The sequence below is a fragment of the Vulpes vulpes genome, chromosome X (assembly GCF_048418805.1).
Source record: "Vulpes vulpes isolate BD-2025 chromosome X, VulVul3, whole genome shotgun sequence".
In the NCBI taxonomy this organism is placed as follows: Eukaryota; Metazoa; Chordata; class Mammalia; order Carnivora; family Canidae; genus Vulpes; species Vulpes vulpes.
Genome location: NC_132796.1, coordinates 103659485 through 103680939, shown reverse-complemented (window position 1 = coordinate 103680939; position 21455 = coordinate 103659485). Strand labels below are relative to the sequence as shown.

Below are 21455 nucleotides of genomic sequence, written 5' to 3'. Positions count from 1 at the left end.
GCTGGTTAAGGAATAGCCACATACCTGTCTTCGCAAACGCAAAAGAACAAGTCACATGATCACTACCACCACCCTCAAGGTGTACCCGCCACTTCAAAGGACAGCAAAGGGCTTTCACATATGTTGCCTCATTTCATCACCACATTATGGCAGTGAGACAGGAAAGGGAGATTTTGTTATGATCTCTGTTTCACAGAAATGGAAACCAAGGTTCAGGGAAAGGAATGATCTGCTTAAAAGTCACACAATGAAGCAAGTGAAGGACCCACACACAAACCCAGATTGGTTGGATTCCAAGTCCTCTGCCATGTCCACTACATCATATTGCCTTTCTGATTTTACTAAAACCAAAGGGAAGACAGAATCACTCTCAATTTAGCACTGAAGGAGAGAATGGTAGAAAGTAAAGAGTGCTAAGAGTTAGAAAAAAGATGAAATTTTCCAGTTGCAGAATTTAGTAGCAAAAATGTTTTTAATCATTTATTGTGAATTCAGCTGGCCTCTTGAAGGTGTTGAAACTTTGTATCTAGGGAAATTCAATTCCCAAAAAGTTGAAAAAAATATGTATCATGAATTCCTCTATCATAGACCCTCATTTCAGTATTCATTTATTCACCAAAAAATAAAAAGTCATGATAATATATATGATACCAGGAAGAAAACAAGAGGGAATCAAGAAAAAGTAGAGACAATGGGAGAAAAACACATTTAAATATTCTTCACTTTCTAAAGTCACAACCTAAGGCTGTCCTCAGTTAAAAATGAGGAATAGTCTTGGGACACCTAGGTGACTCAGTTGGTTAAGTGTCTGACTCTTGGTTTTGGCTCAGGTCGTGATTTCAGGGTTGTGCGACTGAGTCCTATGCTGGGCTCCACACTTGGTGCAGAGTCTGCCTGAGATTCTTCTCTGCCTCTCCCTCTGCTCCTCTCCCAACCTGTGCGTGCACAAGCTCTCTCTCTCTCAAATAGTCTTTTAAACATGAATACTAGGGGATCCCTGGGTAGCTCAGCGGTTTAACATCTGTCTTTGGCTCAGGGCGTGATCTTGGAGTCCTAGGATTGAGTCCCACATCAGGTTCCCTGCATGGAGCCTTCTTCTCCCTCCACATGTGTCTCTGCCCCGCCACCCCCTCCCCCCCGTGTGTGTGTGTGTCTCTCATGAATAAATAAAATCTTTAAAAATATATAAAAAATAATAAATAAAAAGGAGAACTAGTCCTTTATCTATTAAAGAAGTAAAAATCCTTCTCAGACAAAATACTCTAGGCCCAAGTGACTTCACTGGTACAGTCTTCCCAGCACTTAAGGAAGAAAAAATATCAATTCTCCAGAAAATCAAAAAAGAGAAAAATTCTTTCCCACTCACTTCATTAAACCAGCATTATCTTGTTATAGATGCTTGACAAGGACATTACAACAATGACAAAAACCCCACAAACTAGTATCACTCATGAAAACAGACACAAAAATCAGACACAAAAATGTCAGTAAACTAAATCCAGTGACACACACAAGGGATGTTTATCACAACCAAGTGGGTTTTTGTTCCAGCCATGCAAGACTGGTTTAGTATTCAATGAAAATAAGCAAAATGACAGATTAAAGGAGAACAAATTAAATACATGATCATCTCAACTGATGCAGAAAGAGCATCTAATAATATTCAATGCCTGTTCATGATAAAACTCTCGGCAGACTAGAAATAGAAGGGGATATCCTTTTTTTAATAAAGATTTTATTTATGAGAGAGAGAGAGAAAGAGAAAGAGAGAGAGAGAAGGCAGAGACACAGGCAGAGGGAGAAGCAGGTGCCATGCAGGGAGCCCGACGTGGGACTTGATCCCGGGTCTCCAGGATCAGGCCCTGGGCTGAAGGCGGTGCTAAACCGCTGAGCCACCCAGGCTGCCCAGAAGGGGTATCCTTAACCTGACAAAGGCTATCTCAAAACACAATAGCTAACATCATACTTAATGGTGATTTATTAAAAATTTTCCTTCTGAGGTCAAGAATAGGACAAAAATTTCCATTATCATCACTTATATTCAACACTGTACTGGAGAGGTCTGGCCAGTGTAATAAGACATAAAAAAATGTAAAGTATTACAAAAGAAAAAAGAACACATTCTTTTTCATTTGATTTTATGAACAGTAAATAAGAAAGAATCTACAAACTATTTTATAATAATAAGTGAACTTAACAAGATTGTTGGATACAAGGTCAATATATAAAAAACCCATTGTAGATCTATATATTAAGAACAAACAAGTAGAAGATAAAATAAATACCTTTTGCAATAGCATCAAATACTTAGGGATAGTAAATATTATAAAGATGTGCAAGACTTGTCACTGAAAACTATAAAACATTAATGAGAGACATTAAACAAGATCTAAAGAAATGGAAGGATCTACTGTGTTCACAGACTAGAAGACCTAACATTTTTAAGATGTCAGTTCTCTCCAAATTCATTTGTTGATTTAATACAAACCTGAGAGAATTGCCAGCAGGTCTTTTTGGTGAGTGGATGAGTGAGTGAGTGAGTGAGTGTATGGAAAGTGGCAAGCTGTTTTTATAATTCAGATGAAAATGCAATGAACCTAAAATAAACAAGGCAACACTAAGGAATAACATACCTGTAGAATTTCCCATATTGGATAGCAAGATTTATTACAAAGTACAATCATTAACAGAATGTGGTATTGATGTGGAAAAAAAAGTCAAAGAGAAAAGAAAGTCCAGAAACAGACTTCTACTCATATGGCCAAGTGATTTACAACAAAGGTTCCACTGCAATTTAGTGGATTAAGGATACCCTTTTCAATAAGTGGTGCTGGGTCAATTGCTTACTCATATGGGAAAAAAGTAGGTCTTGACCCATACCTCACACCATACACAAAAACTAATTTGTGGTGGGTCAAACAAAGACTTAAATATGACAGCTAAGACAATCACATTTTTAGAAGAAAGCACAGGACCTTGGGATATAAAAGATTTATCAAGACACAAAAGCACCAAAAGAAAAGTAAACTTCATTAAAATGAAGAATTTCTGTTCCTCACAAGACAGGATCAAGAAAAAGAAAAGGTGAGCTACAGACTAGGAGAAGATATTCTTTTTAAAATTAATTAATTAATTAATTAATTAAAAATTTAAATTGCAGTTCAATTTGCCAACATATTTGTTGTTGTTTCTAATGGCTGAGTAATATTCCATTGTATACATAGACCACATAGAAGATATTCATAGTACATATAACCAACAGAGAACCCAATTCTGGAACAAAAAAGAACTACAAATCAGTAAGAAAAAGATAAGACAATTCAATTAAATAATGGGCAAAATAACTAAAACACACTTCAAAAAAAAGAAGTCCAAATAGCCAATAAACATATGAAGGGATGCATGATCTCATTGGCCATGACAGAAATGCAAATTACACCACATGCGGTATCACTACCCACCCATGGAAATGGCTAAAATTTAAAAGGTTGATTAAACATCAAGTTTTGGTGGAGATGTGGAACAAGTGGGACTCCCTTGAGTTGCTAGTGGGCATGTAAATTGGTTATGACCCTTGTGGAAAACTGGTTGACAATATCTATTAAAGCTGAACAAGTATATTGTATTTTAGATTTAAATTTAATTACTTAGATTTTTCTCCTAGGCACGTACCCAAGAGGAATGAGTGCTGATGGTCAGCCAGAGATGCATACAAGGATGTTTAACTTTGTTCGTAATAGCCAAAAGCTGGAAACAACCCAAATGTTCATCCACAGAATGGTTGGAAAAAAAACCCAAAGAAATCTGTAGTATAATCACACTATGGAATGCCATACAGGAATGAAGAAGAAGGAATTACTGCTACAAGCAACAATATGGATAAATTACATGTTGCTAAGTGAAAAAAGCAAGAGATAAAATAATACATAATATATGATTCCATTTATATGAAGATCAAAGCCAGGTAAAACCAATCCATGTTGCTAGAAATCAGAATAACTGGTTGCCCTTTATGGGGAAGGGAGTGGTAGGGAAGGCACTACTGACTGTAAGGGAACACAGGGCAGCTTCTGGGATGCTGGGAATGTTCTATGTATCTTCACATGAGTAGCAACCACATAGGTATATACACATAGGTGGCAAGCTTAAGATCTGGGTATATTATTTAAGTTATATCTCAATTATAACAATCTGGCTACACAAAGGACTTGAAATCTAGAATGATGAATGATTAATTCTACTAGGGCACTAGGTATTAAAATTACTGGGTCTTGGGGTGCCTGGGTGGCTCAATCAGTTAAGCATCCCATCTTGCTTTCAGCTCAGGTCATGATCTCAAGGTCAAGAGACTGAGCCTCACGTCGGGTGTGGAGTCTGCTTAGAATTCTCTCTCCTCCTCTCCATCTGCCCCTCCCTGCCCCAGCTCTCAATCTCTCTCTCTTCTCTCTCTCTCTCTCTCATTAAAAACAAAAAAAATTACTGAGTCTTAGTCTAGTAGTACTTAACAGTGTAGTACTGAGTCAAATCTTAGTGTTTACTTCTATAAGAATATACAGAAAAAATAAGCTATTATTCTACTCTTTCTCTGCATTAGGATTATTTATTTGTTTTGTAAATACATTATGTAGAAAATGTACAAAACATTTTATGCAACAAACATTAGACAATTTTTGTTAAATCAGAGGGAAGAAAAAGCTCCAAGAGATACGGGAGTGGCTTATAACCCAAAATGCTGATAATGGAGCCAAAATTAATGACATAATCATTAAACAATTTTAAAGAGGCAGGATCTCTCTCCCTATTGGGAGTCTTAATACCACACACATGCTTGCATTCTTATTTCCATATAGTAATTTAATCTTGAGTACTTGCAAAAAGTGACTATAAAGATCTCGCAAAGGGAATATAGTAAATAGTAGCTTCTAATGGTAAGTGCCATGTGCACTTTTCTTAAATATATAATGCTTCCATCAGAAAGTCAATAACAAGGGAAACATTTTTTACATGGTTGTCCCAAATTCTCTTTGGTGGAACATGAATCACTTTTTGATTCATTTACTAATAAGCCTCAGCCTGAAAGAACTACATGTTAGCTTTTTCCAGTTCAATTTTCAACTAAGAAGTTGATTTCAGGGTCCCTGAGTGGCTCAGTTAAGCATCTGCCTTTGGCTCAGGTCATGATCCCAAGATCCTGGGATCGAGTTCTGCATTGGGCTCCCTGCTTAGTGGGGAGTCTGCTTCTCCTTTTACCCTTCCCCTCTGCTCATGCTCTCTTTCTCTCTCTCATGTTTGCTCTCTCTCTCAAATAAGTTAAAAATCTTTTTTTTTAAGATTTATTTATTTGTTCATGAGAGAGACAGACTGAGAGAGCGAGAGGCAGAGACACAGGCAGAGGGAGAAGTAGGCTCCTTGCAGGGAGCCCAATGTGGGACTCGATCTCTGATCCCGGGATCAGGACCTGAGCCGAAGGCAGGGACCCAACCGCTGAGCCACCCAGGTGTCCCTAGTAAAAATCTTTAAAAGAAAATTCATTTTAATAAATAGTAAGGGATAAAATGTTTTTTAAAAGGCACACTTTAAACAGGTCATAGAACATAACACGACCCAAAGTAGCATTATGAAGAAGACAGTTACAACAGGAGAAGAAAGAGATTTGGTGAACAATGAAACACTGGCACCCTGAGTAGAGAGGCAAATCTTCCAGCCTCCTGAAAGCTTAGGGAAAACAGGCCCATCACTGGCTACTGTTATCTCTAATATGACTCTATTTTCATCTCATCCTTGAGCTCTTCCCTAAGGCAGCCTTTCCTCTTTTACCCTAGCAAGTGCACTGACAAGGACCAGCAAGTATCTTTTGCAAGATTCACTAAATCAGGTAAAAGACAATGACTGCTCAATAAATAGGACAAAAGATGGAAGAAAAGTCTACCATAAGGGCTCCTGAGGCTCTTCACACAGCCACGTTTTGCATGAACTGGTCCCTGGTGGCTTCATGGGTTTTTCAGGGGAACTGGTTTGTGTGGATTGCCTTTAATAACCTTCTCCAGCCATCACACTGAAGGGGAAAGGGAAGACCCAAGGTAGGTTTTGTATTCCACTTCAGGAAGGGAAGAGTCAGAAGAGCTGTTCCATTAAGTTGAAACTGGCCATGTTCACACTACCATGTTTTCCCCTCAGTTAAGGATACTTATGGTCAAAGTTGTACCATATCCGGAAAAGCCAGGCACTCTCTGCTTTGGTGGTTCTTCTCTCATTTTCAGGAATACCCTGCAAACAGATAATAAAGAAATCAATACATATACCAAGACAAAAAAAAAACATTTATTTAGAATCATTTATTTGTAGACTTGGAAATAGGGCCTACTTCATACAAGATACCCTCTATCATGGGTAACATTAGAAACTTAATAGCTTGTATATTGCAGCTTTGGAATACAAAATTGAAATGTTTTTCCAAACACCTCTATTACTCAGGCTGCCTGCTGATTTATGAGTCTATTGTCATTAAAAAAAATCAATGTGGAATAATTCATCCTTAAATCTGAAAGACTTCTACCCACAATGTGAACTGCATCTTAAGTAGAAAATATCACATTGACATCCTATCCGTATCTTTGGGAGTTGTTATGGGTTCCAAAAGTAACTGGCGTTTGCAAAGATGCTACTAGGTTCTTAAAACACTAGCAAAATGAAAGCTAGCAAAAAAAAAAAAAAATTCCATGGTAAGCCTGACTGGCTAGAACTGAAAACTAACATAGCAAGCAGGCCTCTTCTAAAATAGTTTCCAAAACCAAACTGGGTCCTTATTTGTAATGTGGCACAGTCAGCAATGGGAGTTAGGTAATCTGGTTCATCTCAGCTCTGACATGAACTAGTTGGACAAGTCCCTTCCCCCCTCTGAGCCTGGATTTCTTTGTGTATGTGGTGCAAGGTGTAAAGAATCTCAAAGGCCCTTTCTAGCGTGGATGTTCCACGGTTCTATGCTTTCTGAGAACACGGAGTTTATATACTGGATTTTGGTTCTTTCCTATCTTCCTAATCTTCAAAATCAATTAATCAATCTTCCTCTCAACATGTATCAAAACATATACAATATAAGAATGTTTGAGAATGCTGTATGGGCTTAGGAGAGCTGAAAAACACCTGTACTTCCTTCCTTTCACACTGGTAAACAAAGGTTTGTGTATCTGTGTTTTGAAGAGCAACTAATCTATAAATCTCACGATTCCCTCACCGCAAAACACTTATACACCTAAACCCTATATACTTCATTACTTACTATCACATTCCTCTCTGCTTCCCAGGGGACACTTGAAATATTGCCTACACAATATAACAAAGCAAGACACCCATAGGGTTTGGAGAGCAAGGGAAAAATGGTATTTTTTTTTCTGTATCTTACAGCTAGTACTCACCTACCTGGGTTTCTCCATTCCCCTTTCTCCTCTGTGGTGACAGAGGTGACATAGCAGGCGGAGACTTATGTGGATCATGACCAAGCATTTGTCTGGTGAATTGTATGATACTTTATTCTTGTTCAGACACGAGGGTGGAAGCACTGAAGAACTACTACCTCTCAGAAACTAGCCCAGCATCTCGGCATCATGGGGATTTATCCAACCTGGTTTGCACAAGTATTTCTAGCCCGTGAAACTATACTTGTCCAGTTCGGACCACAAAAGAGGCAAGTACTTACTGTATTACATACACACTCATCACTCAACAGCTAACAAAATTAGCATTTAGGAAATGAATCTGAGAAATGTTTTTCTTTTTTGAACTACACCCTGAAGACAAATAGACCACAGCTTGTTTCAGACAAGAAAAAGAATATGTTTTGGAAGAGAGGCTTTCCATCTTTAAAAACATAATTTCTGTGATTTCCTATCTAATGTCTAGGATAGTGTCATGTATTCAGTGGTGCTCAGAAGCCATTAAAAAGCAGATGGAAAACAGCAGAAAAGGTGGCCAGTCTAGAGAAGTGACCTACCGGGCTCAGGTTCAGAGGAACAAATGAGAAAAGGACACCTCGAATTAAGCAAGGATTCATGGGCAAGGTAGAGGCAGGGGGAAAGTACAAAAAAGTACATTCTCCTGAACAGCCAGGGAAGACTGGTTAAAGATTTCAAAGCTTCTAGGAGGTTCTCAAGGGCAGCTGCTGGTCATCCAATTTGAAAGTTACACAGGAAGAGCAGCTGGAGTGGGACTGACATCAGAGACAAGCCTTCATGCGCAAACCAGAGTGGAAAAAGGCTCCATGTGCCAGAGCAGTCGCTTGAAAACCCAGGAGCGCTTAAGGGACTGTTCCCCTCCACAGCCAAAGCTCAGGCTGGCCCACAGATAGGAGAGCCGTCACCCCTGATAACCACATGTTGTCTAAAATTTGGTTTTGTCTCTATGGAGCAGTGAGAAAAGCCAGTAATGATGTCAGTTAAAAGCTAGTACAAACAGGACAGGATCTAAAATAATAGTGGCATGAAGTCTACAGGAGGCCATTTTCTTTCTGAACGGCTGCACGTTTGGTGGAAATGCTAGAGACAACACAAATGCATATTTACCAAATGTTCTTGGTCGGAATCAACACCAACCCTAAAGGAGAAACACAAAAGGCAAATGAGATCTTGAGGCCAAAATGAGGTCTATTCACATATGTGCCACATTGGGCCCCTACTTTCCCTGACACACAAGCTCTGGAATGGTTAACATTTTCTTGCTTCTCTCTGGTTGCTGATGTCCATTTTTGGCTCCTGTTACTTTCCTTAGCAACAGCCTGGATCCCGAGGCAGGCATGGTCTACTAACAATTCTCCTCCTGCAATCCCACTTACCAGTTTCAGAAAAATAACATTCTCTTCCCTGAATGGCAGGGCACTGGAAGCAGAGGCGGGGAAAGCAACACTGCCCTAGTTGCTGAATAGGAACCAATGGGTAGTTCCAAAAGCAAGGCTGGCATAGTGCAGTTCCAGGAGAGAGCTGCGTGTTTTCGGACCTCTCGGCTCTCATGGCAACATTCTGTTATGATGACTGAAGAGAGGGCCCAGTTACAGTCCCCCCTACCGCCGCCCCACCCCGTAGGCTAATGGACAGATATTAGCCTGGGTTCTTCATAATTCTCTTTTATCTGCTTAAAATTCCTGCTTCCCATATCCCAGGGAACAGCTTCATTATGAAGTTTTGACTCCACTCTCTCAACACCGGCACCCACTACTCTGTCTGTTCTTTCTCTAAACCATTTCTCACATCTTCTCTCATTTCCATTCCAACAGCTCAAGCTCAAGGCCTCGTTGTGACTCATGAGGTCTGTCGCAATTGGTAGTAAGGTTGTCCAGCTGCCAGGCTGTCCTCTGCAGTTAGCTGTCTAAAGCATAGAACACACTGGGTCGTTCCCCCGACAAAAGACTCTCAGAGTGGCTTACAACCCAGAGGGTCAGGTCTAAAGCCCTTTGGGTGGCACTGAAGGCTCTCTACAGACTAGCGAGCCCTGTCACCCCAAGCTACCTTTCCACTCTCATTCCTCTCATTCTCTTCTACATACCTTATATTAGACATATATTTATACCACCTACTCCTCTTCCCAAACTCGTCCTCTCCCAAGCCTCCATGCCTTTGCCCTCTATCTGAAATCCACTGTCCCCTATGTTTTCCTTATTCCTTTGGTGAGTTCCAAATAAACCATTCTATGACCCCTGCAGGTGGAACCATTCTTTCTTCTGGGCTTCAACAGCACTTTCTATATTCCTCTATTACAATACTTAACACAGTAGAGTGTAATTATTTACCTGTCAGTCTCCCCAAATAGACTGTGAGCTCCTTGGGGGTAAAGGCCATGTCTCAATTCATCTCTGTAGCCCCAGAGTCTAGCACAGTACCTGATACACAATAGGTGCTCAAATGTTTATCGATTAAGGTCACTACTACAGATAACACACAAAAAAATAGCAGTGTAAGAAGCTGTAGCAGTAGCATCCCAGAATGCGAATACACCATAGGGAGGAAACTGATGCAAGACCTCATCTGGAAGGCAAGTGAGTCATGGTCAAGTACTTGAAAACAGATGGCCACGACCAGATTCATAATTAAAAGAAAGGCTTGTCTCGTCTTTGTTAAATGGCCAGAAGCTGTTTAATACCTTCTCAGCCACATTAAACTCTAGGCATATTTGTGCATCTAAAGTGACATCTAGTGGTCTTGGAGATAGCACATTTGTAATACTAAGATGGAACGTTACTGGAAGCTAGTTCAGTGTAATAAACATTTATAGAGCATTTATTATCTGCCAGGCACTGTGCTAGGCACAGGGCATAGACATGAATGAGACACAGCGCCTGCCCTCAAGGAGCTCACAGACTAGTGGGGGGGTACAGACATAACTAGAGCACTATCCCCAAGGGCTTTGCAATCGGAGAGGGCTGGGCTCCACGTCTGGCCTCAGCTCCTTTCTAGCTAGGTGAACTTAGGTTACGTAGCCTGAAGAACCCTGATTTTATCACCTGGAAAACGGGGACAATATCCACCACATAAAGTTGATACAAGGATTAAGTGAGAAAATGTATCTAAAGATTTTAGAAGTGTCTGATGCCTCAGCTCACACTCCCTGAACAGTAGCCCTTCTGGCACTGCTATGATTACAAGGCTGGCTGAGATAAGCGCTCTAACAGGCATGCCCACGTAAAGCAAAGGGAGGAGGGGGTCTGACAGAACAGGGCAAAGGGAGGAAGGGGCGTCTGAGCTGTGCTGTTTCCTGGGAGTGAAGGGAAGTCCCGGCAGAGGAAACAGTATGAGCAAAGGCTCAGAGACCAAGAAGTGCCAAGTCTATGTGGGAAATGACAGGGAGCCAAGTGTGACTGTCACAAACCATGTGAGAAGATGCAGGGAGAGCTGGCTAGCTGGCTCTAGCTCACTGAGGATCCTTTGTCCGCACAACAGCTGGAGCGATCCTTTCACACTGTCAAATAGATCATGTCACTCCTTTGCTTTAAAGTCCTACAAGATTTCCGATTGGATTTTAAAATTCAAACTCCTTACTAGGTCCTTCAAGGCCAGATATCAGGGTTCACCAAACTACGGCCCATAGGCCATGTCCAGTGTGCCTCCTGTTTTGTTGGAATACAGCCACGCCAACTGATTTACGTGTTGTCTATGGCTGCTTTCATGTGAGAGTTGAGTAGCTGAGACAGATACCATATGGCCTGCAAAGCCTAGAATATTTACTATCTAGCCCTTTACAGGACACACTTGCCAACCCCTGCCCCTGTAGGATCTTGCCTATCTCATCTCCTACCTACGCTGCAATCACCATATTCCAGCTATGTGGGCTTTTTTCTGTTCACTAAACAGGCAAAGTATGCTCTTGCCTCAGAGCCTTTGCACTTCTTTCCTGTACTGCTTGGGCCACTCTTCTTCCTGCTCACTGTTTAACTCGCCATATCTTGTCATTCAGGTAGACTGGGCTCAAATGGAACCTCAAAGAGACCTTACCGGACCTCTGTGTATAAAATTCACTCTATCCCTGGTCACTATCACAGTATCGTGTTTGTTATCACAGCACTTAATATCACCTAAATTGTTTTCATCCATTTGTTTACTAGCTTACTGTCTTCTTCCAGTAAAATGTAGACTTCATGAGACCAGAGACCTTTCCTATTTTATTGCTACCACTGTATCCCTCCAAAGCAGGGTCTTTTAGCTTTTGCATTACTGATATTTTGGCCCAGACAATTCTTTGTTGCGGGGGTGCTATTCTGTGCCCTATAGGATGTCTAGAGGCATCCTTGGCCTCTGCCAACTAGATGCTGGGAACAGCCTCCACTCTTTGATTGTGACAATCAAAAATGTCTCCAGACATTGCCAAATTGCACTCCTCCACTGAGAACCACTAAGAGCCTAAAACAGTGCCTGGCACATGGCTGGTGATCATTTGGCATTAATCAAATAAATAAAAGGCACGTTGGAAGTGCTGTGCTAAGAGCTTTACAGACATTAGCTCACTGAATCCTCACAACAACCTTGGAGGAGGCAGGTACTATCACACAGGTTACAAATGAGGAACTTGAGGCATAAAAAGAGTCAAGAACTTGCCCAAGAACACAGAATTGGAGAATGAAGGAGCAAGAACTCAAAGTCAAACTTCAGTCTGTATGAATCTTAAACTTTAAGGACTTCTCAGCATCTTCAGAATTGTCCTAGACAAATCTGGAGTGGGGAGGAGGAGGGAAAAGAAACTTAAAATCCAGCCTCTGCTCACAGAGGCCAAAAAACCCCCCAAACAACCACAAGAACTAACCTAAGGCAATGCGTATAATTAAGTGTCAAGCTATGCTCCAGGACAGGCAAGATGGGGCCAAAGGGCTTGCAAGTGTGCTGAGGTAGATTCAATTCTAGGTGGGGTTTTTAGTTGGGTGGGATAGGCATGGGTATTTTGTGTGGAGGGCTGCCAAGAAAGAGAATGGAGTCCATGGAAACACTGAGACTCTACTGAAGACCATTATTTTTCATCCAATATCTTATATTTAATTTGTTCTCAGTAGAATAAGGAAGAATCTTCATTTACAAGCTCTTAAGGAAAGGAGTTTAATCCTTCCAAAAGTTAACACCCTCCTTTCTTGAGGCAGCATAGTCTATATGAGAAATGAGGTGAGACTGGAGGCTCCTCTGTCTGCTACTTAATTCTCTGTATGACCTTGAACAACTTAGAAACTTTTAAAGCCACTATTTCCTCATTTGTAAAATGGAGCTATTGTGATTAGATAAATATGTGACATGCACTTAGCACAATGCCCAGCATATAGTAGGTGCTCAACAAATGCCAGGCCCTCCCTGAAGTAATGATCAGAATTATAAGAACATTCTTTTTGATTATACACAATAATAGCACAGAAATGTTAAGAAAGGAGTTTGAACAGTAAAAATAAATAAAGACAATAACAACATACAAAGTGTGGTTTAGGGCCAGCAGGTCTTTAGAATGTTTAAAAGAAAGTTATAATACAATGAAAAAATGGAGAACAGATTCTATAAAATGTGAAATACTGTTTTCTGTAATGAACTCTACACATTCTATAGGCTCAGTAGAAGGTCTATGAAGTTTCAGCCAAACACAGAACTAAAATCTACAAAAGCTTTAGCAACACAAGCTGCTGTATCCATGGAAACAATACAGAACTCTTGAGAGACCAGAGCTTTCCAATTGAATACATTAACTAGTATGCATTTAACACTAAGTCCTCCAAATCTTGGGTTTGGATAATCAGGTCAGAAACAATGCTGATCATAAAGTTGAAAAAGAAGGATAATGTTTAGTATTGATTAGGGTTGGGATAAACTGGACTCTTTCATATGCTGTAGATGAGAAGAAACATTTTTGGTCTGATCAGGTGATATGAATCAAAAGCCTTAATATATGCATTATCTTTTGACCAAGCAATGCCACTCCTAGGAATGGATCTTAAGGAAATAATCAAACAAGTACACAATAGTGTGTGCTTTTATGAATGCTCACACTGTTAATGGTAACATTAATAGCAAAATTCTCAAATGGTAATGGTAACAGAAAAATCCTAGAAACAATGCAAAAATACAAAGATAGGGATTTGGTTAAATAAATTATGATGTATGCAGCCATGAATTTCTAATGCAAATATATTTCCTAACAAACATGTCTATGCTATATTACATTTAAAAATCGCTTTACAAGAATACCTGCAGTGCTGTCCCTTTTTGTTAAAAATACATATAACACATAGCAAGAGATCTGGAAAGGCAACCCTCAAAGTGTAAACAATGGTTTTTAACTTTCTTTTGCACATTTCCCATTTTCTCTGTACTACAGGTTACATAATTTTTAAAAAGAAAAAATAAAACATTATACATTCGCCAAAGCTTAAACTTTTCTCATAATTGAAAGAAAAAAAACCCTAAATTAAGAGTTTAATATTGAAATGAGGTCCCCAGACATGACCTACCTTATATGCAAGCACGACAGCATGGCAGTGGTGCCACCACCAAATACCCACACAGTAAAAAACACAATCAGAAGTGTGGTGCTGAACATCATTTGCCGTGCGTAAGTGGCAGTATCTCGAATGGCCAAAGCAAATGCCATTGCGCCACGGAGGCCTGCAAGGGCATGAAAGAGGCATTTTTTCAATAACTCATTACCAATGCAAGCTTCGGAAATTCAGAAAAATAAGGAACAGTCTTAAGAACTTAGAAGCACGTGAACAAATATGTAGTATATATTAACATACAAAAGTATGTATAGGTACAGAGAATTAGAGGATCCTGACATGTGCTGGCCTTTAGAAATATTTTAAAATTTATTTTTATATTTACATCCAGTAAAATCCACTCTTTTTTCACATTCAGTCCCATGAGTTTTAACAATGCACAGGTGCATGTCCATTAGCACAGCCAAAGCACAGAGCAGTGTCACCACCCCTACCTTCCCCCTCACCAAATCCTTGGTGCTATATCTTTTTAGCCCAACCTCTCTGTCACCCTGCCAAACCCCAGGTAGCCATTGAGCTGTTCACCACCACTGTGCTTTTATCTTTTTGAGGATATAATCCTTGGAAACTGGCTTCATTCACTCAGGGTGATGCCTCTGAGGTGCATCCATGTTGTTGTATGTATCACTAGTTTGACGTTTTAGTGCTAAGGAACACCCCATGGCCTCATGGATGTCCTACGATTTGCCTATTCATTCACCCACTGGGCTGTTTCCAGGTTTTGGCAATTATGACTATAACTGCCATAAAAACTCACATATAAATTTTTGTGTGAAAATGCAGGAATCTTTATCTTCTCCACTACATGTGACATATTTCTGAACCAGGAATTTGAAACCAGAAAAAAATTATCACATAACAGAATAGGACACTATAAAAAGAATTTTCCATTGGAGGTTGCAACTTCAAGGTTTAAGGGAGTCTTATATTATTAGCACATCATTTCTGTTTAAAATCAAGCTAGCATATGTGTTGTGAGTGGTTTCTTGGAGTGGGCCAAGAGAGGGAAAATTACAACTTACCAGCAAACATCATCATGTGCTGAAAATTTGATCCAATCTTACTTCTTCTACCCAAATTAAGTAAGAGGGACAAGGGGTAAATATTAGCAGCTCTTCCCAAGAAAATAGCAATCTGAAATTAAAATGTTAAGGCCGATTTCTTTTTACTATTAATATTATCTAGGCTACACATTCAAGATGGTGAGAGACTATCTTCAGGAGCTCAGTCTCTGGGGTACCTGGGTAGCTCAGTTAAGCATCTCTTGATTTTTGGCTCAGGTCATCTCAAGGTCATGAGATTGAGCCCTGTGCTTGTCCTTCCCCCCACCACCACGCATGCGCACTCTCTCTCAAATAAATAAATAAAATCTTTAAAAAAAAAGAAATTCAGTCTCTAACAGTCTTTTGCCTCTGCTAACAGTGCTATCTGATGCAACTTTCTGTGATGACAACAATGTTCTGTATCTGCACTAACATGGTGAGTGCCTGAAATGTGGCTAGAGTAGCAAGGAAATAAACTTTCAATTTTATTTCATTTAAATTAACTTAAATTTAAATAATTACACACAGTTAATTACTACCAAATTGGACAGTGCAGCTCTAACATATGCGAAATGCATTAGATGAATAGAAACACATTTAAAAGCTGATCTTCTTTGGTATAATGGTAAGATTATTAATACCATAGGTTAAGCCATCTTAATTTAAGTCTGTGTTGGTGGGAGGGAAAGTTATACAGACTAAACTTGCCCTTGCTTCCTCAGAACAAAGAAAAGGGCAGCTCTAATCTCTCCTACAACTGAAATTCCTACTAGCCTAGATGTGTTCCTCCAAGTCTATACTTCCACGCTGCTTCAAATGGAAGTCTTAATGGAAATTCAGACTGGCTTTAACTAGAAACCAGTCCTCATGTCTTTTTGCCCAGCTTGCTGTGTGTAGAGATTCCTGCTTTGCAATTATAATGTTTATTTTGTCATAATACAGCCTCCGTCCCATTTTCTAAAAGGGATATAAAGGAACATTTAAGATGAAAAAAAAAAAAAAAACAAGGTTGGGGAAACTGGAGGAGGAGAAAAAACAAACTAGTTGGAGTAAACAGTGTTGACCTAAGTAACACTGGAGGTGTACAGAGGCTGTAAGATTACCAGCACAAGGAACTGCACATAAGCATCATGTGCTTGTTAGTCAAGTTGTTTGCTATGGGAGTACTGGTTAACAATTCTGATACTCCTATATGTGCTGGAATGGAACAATTAAGGGAATAGGATGGTGGACGGTGGAAGCCAGGTTTCTCACTACTGGAATGGGAGTTCAGAGATTATCAAGAGGATGATTCTGAGAATCTGCATTAAGTATGAGCTTGATCTAAAGATAATGTGTCAATACTGGTTCATTAATTGTGGCAAGTGTATCATGCTAATGTGAGATATTAATAACAGGCAAACCTGGGTGTGGGCTATATGAGAACTTCCTGTATTATCTTCACAATTTTCCTATAAATCTAAAACTACTTTAGATTGCAAAGGTTTTAATAACAATAAACAATTAAATAAATAACAATTAAATAACAATTAAATAGCAATTCCCTAAAAAAATAAGAAAATAATAACAAAACACATGGGCCAATGTAGCAGTGACTGCTAGTTATATCCTCATTGTCTAGACTTCTCTTCCTCTCTAGTCATAGACCCTCCTCACTTTTACCTCCAAATTTCATCTGCATACATAGTCACCTAAAGAATAGAATGCCCAGCTTCTCTTGTAAGTCCATGTAACCCAATGGATGTTAAGTGGAAGTGATGTGTGCCTATTTGGGGTCATGTCCTTAAAAGGAAACGGCAGACACAGGGGTGAGCCATGCTGGTCCCTAAGAATAATGGCAACTCCCTAAAGATGGGTGCAAAAAGGCTGCTTGGGTCCCTGATGACCCTGTGGAGCACAGCTGCCACAACAGTTCAGACTCTGACATGAGAAAGAAAGAAACTTCTGTCTTGTTTAAACCTTGGTTAGGGCAGCCCAGGTGGCTCAGCGGTTTAGCTCCACCTTTAGCCCAGGGTGTGATCCTGGAGTCCCAGGATCGAGTCCCACATGGGGCTCCCTGCATGGGGCCTGCTTCTCCCCCTGCTTGTGTCTCTGCCTCTCTCTCTCTCTCTCTCTCTCATGAATAAATAAATAAAAATCTTTTTTAAAAAGTGAAAAAAAAAATAAACAAACCTTGGTTAATTTGGGTCACTGGCACATAAAGTCAAACCTATATCCTAACTAATACAGCCAGCAAGAGGACAACTCTCCCCTGGTAAAAGTCAATTTTCATGGTAGGCTTTCGCACTGAGGAACCTGAGTCCTTACAGACTCAGAAACCTATAGAGAATATTTAGGCTCATTTCAGGATAAGATAGTAGATCGAGCCAGTTGACTGCTCAAATGTTTCTCAAAGACTAGCAGGATATGAAGTGACTGATCTCATGGGAGTCTTCCAGCTAGGTTTCTTCTCTTAATAGGGTTTTCCTCTTTTCTTTTTTTCTTTTTTTTTTTTTTGCTTGAAGTTCATTTCCAGAAGATTAAATACAGAATGGCATTTCAGTAATACCTTGCTTTCTAATAGAGATCCTGCTTCAAGCTTTAATTTTAAAAATATTTCTGGTAATCTCTTTGGCTTCATTCTGAAGTAGTTTTAAAAAACAGTTCTTTTGGAAACCACTAATTTAAACATCTCCCTCTCTAAACACATTCTCTGCTTTCATGTTTCAGGTTTATCTATTCCCCTTGGATGGCTCCTCACCTCTACCTCCCTGGGACCTCCCATCCAAAGAGCCCTCAAGTCTTCCCTCAAACAACCAGTCCTCATTTCTTCACTTCCTTTCTCAGCCACATCTTAGTAACACTCTTCCCTGTACCCTACACTCATTTGCCCCTCTCTGGGTTTTCACTGTACTCACTTGACTAAACCCCAAACCTCAAAGGACCCATCTCTCTCTTTCCTCCATGCTTCCAGCCAAGTACTCCTGAACAAAGTTGTACAACAGGGCAGACTTGATTCTACCATTAGTACCTATTCCTCAAACTCAAATGAGTCCTTAATGCTGCTCGGCAATCCTACTGCATTTCTTCAGTCAACTCACTCACTTGCTCGTCCACTCTCTATGTCTATTTCCAAGCCTTCTCCTCAAAACTCCTATCATCCATGGAAGCCAGCCTTCAAGATGGTTCCCAATCCCTGCTTCCTAGTATTCAAACCTTCGTGTAGTCCCTGTTCACACCGTACCAGGGTCCACCAGTGTGACCAATAGAATGTGGCGGAAGGGATGATGGTCACTTTCAAGATTAGGTTATAAACAGCACTTCAGCTTCCATCTTGGTGCTCTCTCAGCTTACTCCCTCTGGGGGAAGCTATGTTGTGAGCTGCCCCATGGAGAGGTCCCCTGAAGCAAAACTTAGGCCTCTGATTAATGACCATGTGAGTGAACTTGGGGAAGATCCTGCAAACCTCAGTCAAGTCCTGAAAGAGTATAGCCCCAGTCCAGAGCGTGACGCATCCTCACGAGAGATCGCTGTGCCAGAACCCAACTAAACTGTTCTTGGGGGCACCCCCGGTAGTGCAGCAGTTTAGCGCCACCTGCAGCCCGGGGTCTGATCCTGGAGACCCAGGATCGAGTACCGCGTCGGGCTCCCTGCATGGAGCCCACTTCTCCCTCTGCCTGTGTCTCTGCCTCTCAGTCTCTCTCTCTCTCTGAATAAATAAATTAAAAAAAATACTTATAAAAAAATAAATAAACTGTTCTAGGATTCCTGACCCTCAGAAACTGTGTGAGGTAATACATGTTTGTTGTTTTAAGCTGCTACACTTTAGGGGACTTTGTTATACAATAAATAACTGATAGGCCACCTACTCCTCCCTCCCTCTCAGCAGATGCTCTCACCACCTACTTTACAGATAAAAATAGAAGCCATCAAACAGGAACTCCATCTTACAGGTGTTTACCTGCATCTTTACATTCCCTGTCCTCTCCTGGAACAATGGTGGGGCTGTTCCTCCTCCTTCTGGAGGCCAAACCCTGCCCACATGTTGGATTTCATTTTCTCCTGCCTTCTCCTGAGGCTGGCACTACTGAGTGCTCTCTTTCATGTACCCAGCTTTCCCATTTTGGCTGGTTTTTAAAGCCAGAGCCAGAGCCAGAGGAAAGCAGCCTCATTTAGCCTTTCACCATCTTGCAACTACTACCCTGTGGTACAGACTGGCAAACTCTTTCCCAGGATCTACTCTCTCTCTCTCTCTTCCATTTAGTGACAGAGGATAAACAGTTTTATTCTCAGGGACTGGTGGAATGAGCGAAGGCTTTTTTTTCTGTCATTTCAACCTGTGTTATTTGTGTAATAAACGAAAATGAAAAGAGAACAGAATAAAAAATAGAACAGGAACAAGAGTTGGAATCCTTCTTTGTTTTTACTGAGGAAAATTTTATATATTTAAATGTATTCTTATCACCCATCATCCAGAAAACATGTGCAAATCTCAACTGAAAAGAAGTTTTCAAAACAGAACACGTAATAAAGGATACAAATGCGCCTACTACAAATGTTGGGTTAAAGACATGGTTCTGGAAGGTGAAGAGTGTCAGTCCCATGTAGGAGAAGATGAAATTCTCTGCCAAGAAATTGAGAAGCTCAAACAACTGAAACGAAATTTTAAAAGGTTAGTCCAGTAAATACATTAAGTTACGTAATCTGAAAACACAAACATCATGGAGATAAAGATGAAGACACCTCACATACATAAAACTCATGTATATCCCTAAAATATGTGCTTTGGGAGGAAGCAAATGCAGAGATGACATTTTCTAGTCTCTCAGAAAAAGCCAGAAATGTTCCCGCATATCCCCCATTAGCTTCCTTTGTCAATCCCCATGTTCAGTCACTGTCCTCCACCTCCTCCTCCAAACCCTGTCAAGTTTTCTTTGGGGATGTTTCTTGCCCGTCACTGCCTTAGTCTATAGCTTTCATTACACCCCACCCATAATAATGCAAAGGACCCTGAACTGTATTCCTGTTGCCCCTGTTCTGCACCCTCACCCAGTGAGTCTCTCTTGACATGGCAGTTTGAAGACGCCACCCTCTTTTAGACTGGAAGATCCAGTTCAAATTCTTTTCTCTTGGCATCAAATGTTTCATGACAACTTTCATATCACCACCTTGTTGCTGATTTCACTTTTTACATGGGTCTCAGCCCTTGTTCAGGGAGTATGGGTTTACGCATGATAGCCCTGTTCTCTGTCCCCCTGCTGCTGTCTGCCCACCCCTGCCCCTTCATGCCACAGCTTGTCAAGTGTTCCTGACAGAGCAGGGATCTGAGCCTGGTGACTTGCCAAATGAATTCCAGGCCCTCTGTAATCCAGCATCCCTCTGTCCATCCGAGTTATCTACCACTGCTCTTGAACACAAGCCCTCTGCCCCACTAAAACAGGGTGGTGGTTAAGTAACAACATGGGCCCAGGAGTCAAAATGCCTTGGCTTGAATCTTGCTTTTCCCACTTGCTGGCTGTGTGGCTTTGGGCAAGATAACCTTTCTAAACTGGGCTTGCCTCATTCTTGAAAAATGGGAATTAAAAATGGAAATAAGCATGTACTTAATTTAAATGACTTAATATACTATTATCATTAGTTACTTATTTGTTTAATGATAATGGCTTAACTTTATCCATTTTTTTACTATGTGCCTGATACTATGCTAAGGACTTTACAAGCATTATTTCATTTTAATCTCACAACTCTACGAGGTAGGTACTATTGTTACCCTCATTTTAAGGATGACAAAACTGAAGCACAGAGAAGTTATGGAACTTGCCCCTGGTCACACAGCCAGCAAGTAGTGGAACCAGGATTTGGAACAACACAGACTCTCTGCTTTAATCCATAAAATCAAGAGCTGGCAAATTTTTCCTATGAAGGACCAGAGAGAGAGAGTAAATATTTTGAGGCTGTGCGGGCCACATAGGGCCCATCACAATCATTCAATTCTACCAATGTAGCACAAAAGCAGCCACAGACTACATGTTAAAAAAATAGCAGTGGCAGTGTGCCAGTAAAACTACTAATGGACACTGAAATTTGTATGTCATATAATTTTCATGTGTCACAAAATCTTTTGTTTCCAACCATTTAGAAATGTAAAAATCATCCTCAGCTCACAGACTTTACAGGGAGGTTTGGCCATCATTTGCCCACCCCTGTGCCAGACTTTTCGGCCTTCCTTTCGCTAACATTAGCTACCTTTTTGTTCCTGTCCTTGCCAGTATTGTTTCCCTTTTGATTTTTTTCTTATGCTTTTTCTGTTTTTCTGAATCCTTCCTGTCTTTCTAGGTTAACCATTTCTTCTATGATAGTTTCCTAGCCTCCTCAAGCCTCAGACCATTTCCCTTGTGACCTCTTGTATGACATATCATGTGAAACAC

At 40.4% G+C, this 21455-nt stretch overlaps 1 protein-coding gene across 5 annotated transcripts in view; it reads right to left on the bottom strand.

Annotated features, from left to right (window-relative positions):
• The window catches only part of SLC9A6 (solute carrier family 9 member A6), a 63599-nt gene that overhangs the window by 7843 nt on the left and 34301 nt on the right, over positions 1 to 21455 (bottom strand). For 3 of the 5 annotated variants that reach the window (XM_072743804.1, XM_072743803.1, XM_072743801.1), the window contains 5 exons: positions 19566 to 19679; positions 15028 to 15139; positions 13961 to 14114; positions 8559 to 8589; positions 6188 to 6267 (listed from right to left, as the gene is read on the bottom strand). In XM_072743804.1, the coding sequence (XP_072599905.1) occupies positions 6188 to 6267; positions 8559 to 8589; positions 13961 to 14114; positions 15028 to 15139; positions 19566 to 19679 (491 nt within the window). Of the gene's footprint in view, positions 1 to 6187; positions 6268 to 8558; positions 8590 to 9778; positions 9869 to 13960; positions 14115 to 15027; positions 15140 to 19565; positions 19680 to 21455 lie in introns of all 5 variants that reach the window. The other 2 variants (XM_072743802.1, XM_072743800.1) reach the window with 1 other exon arrangement.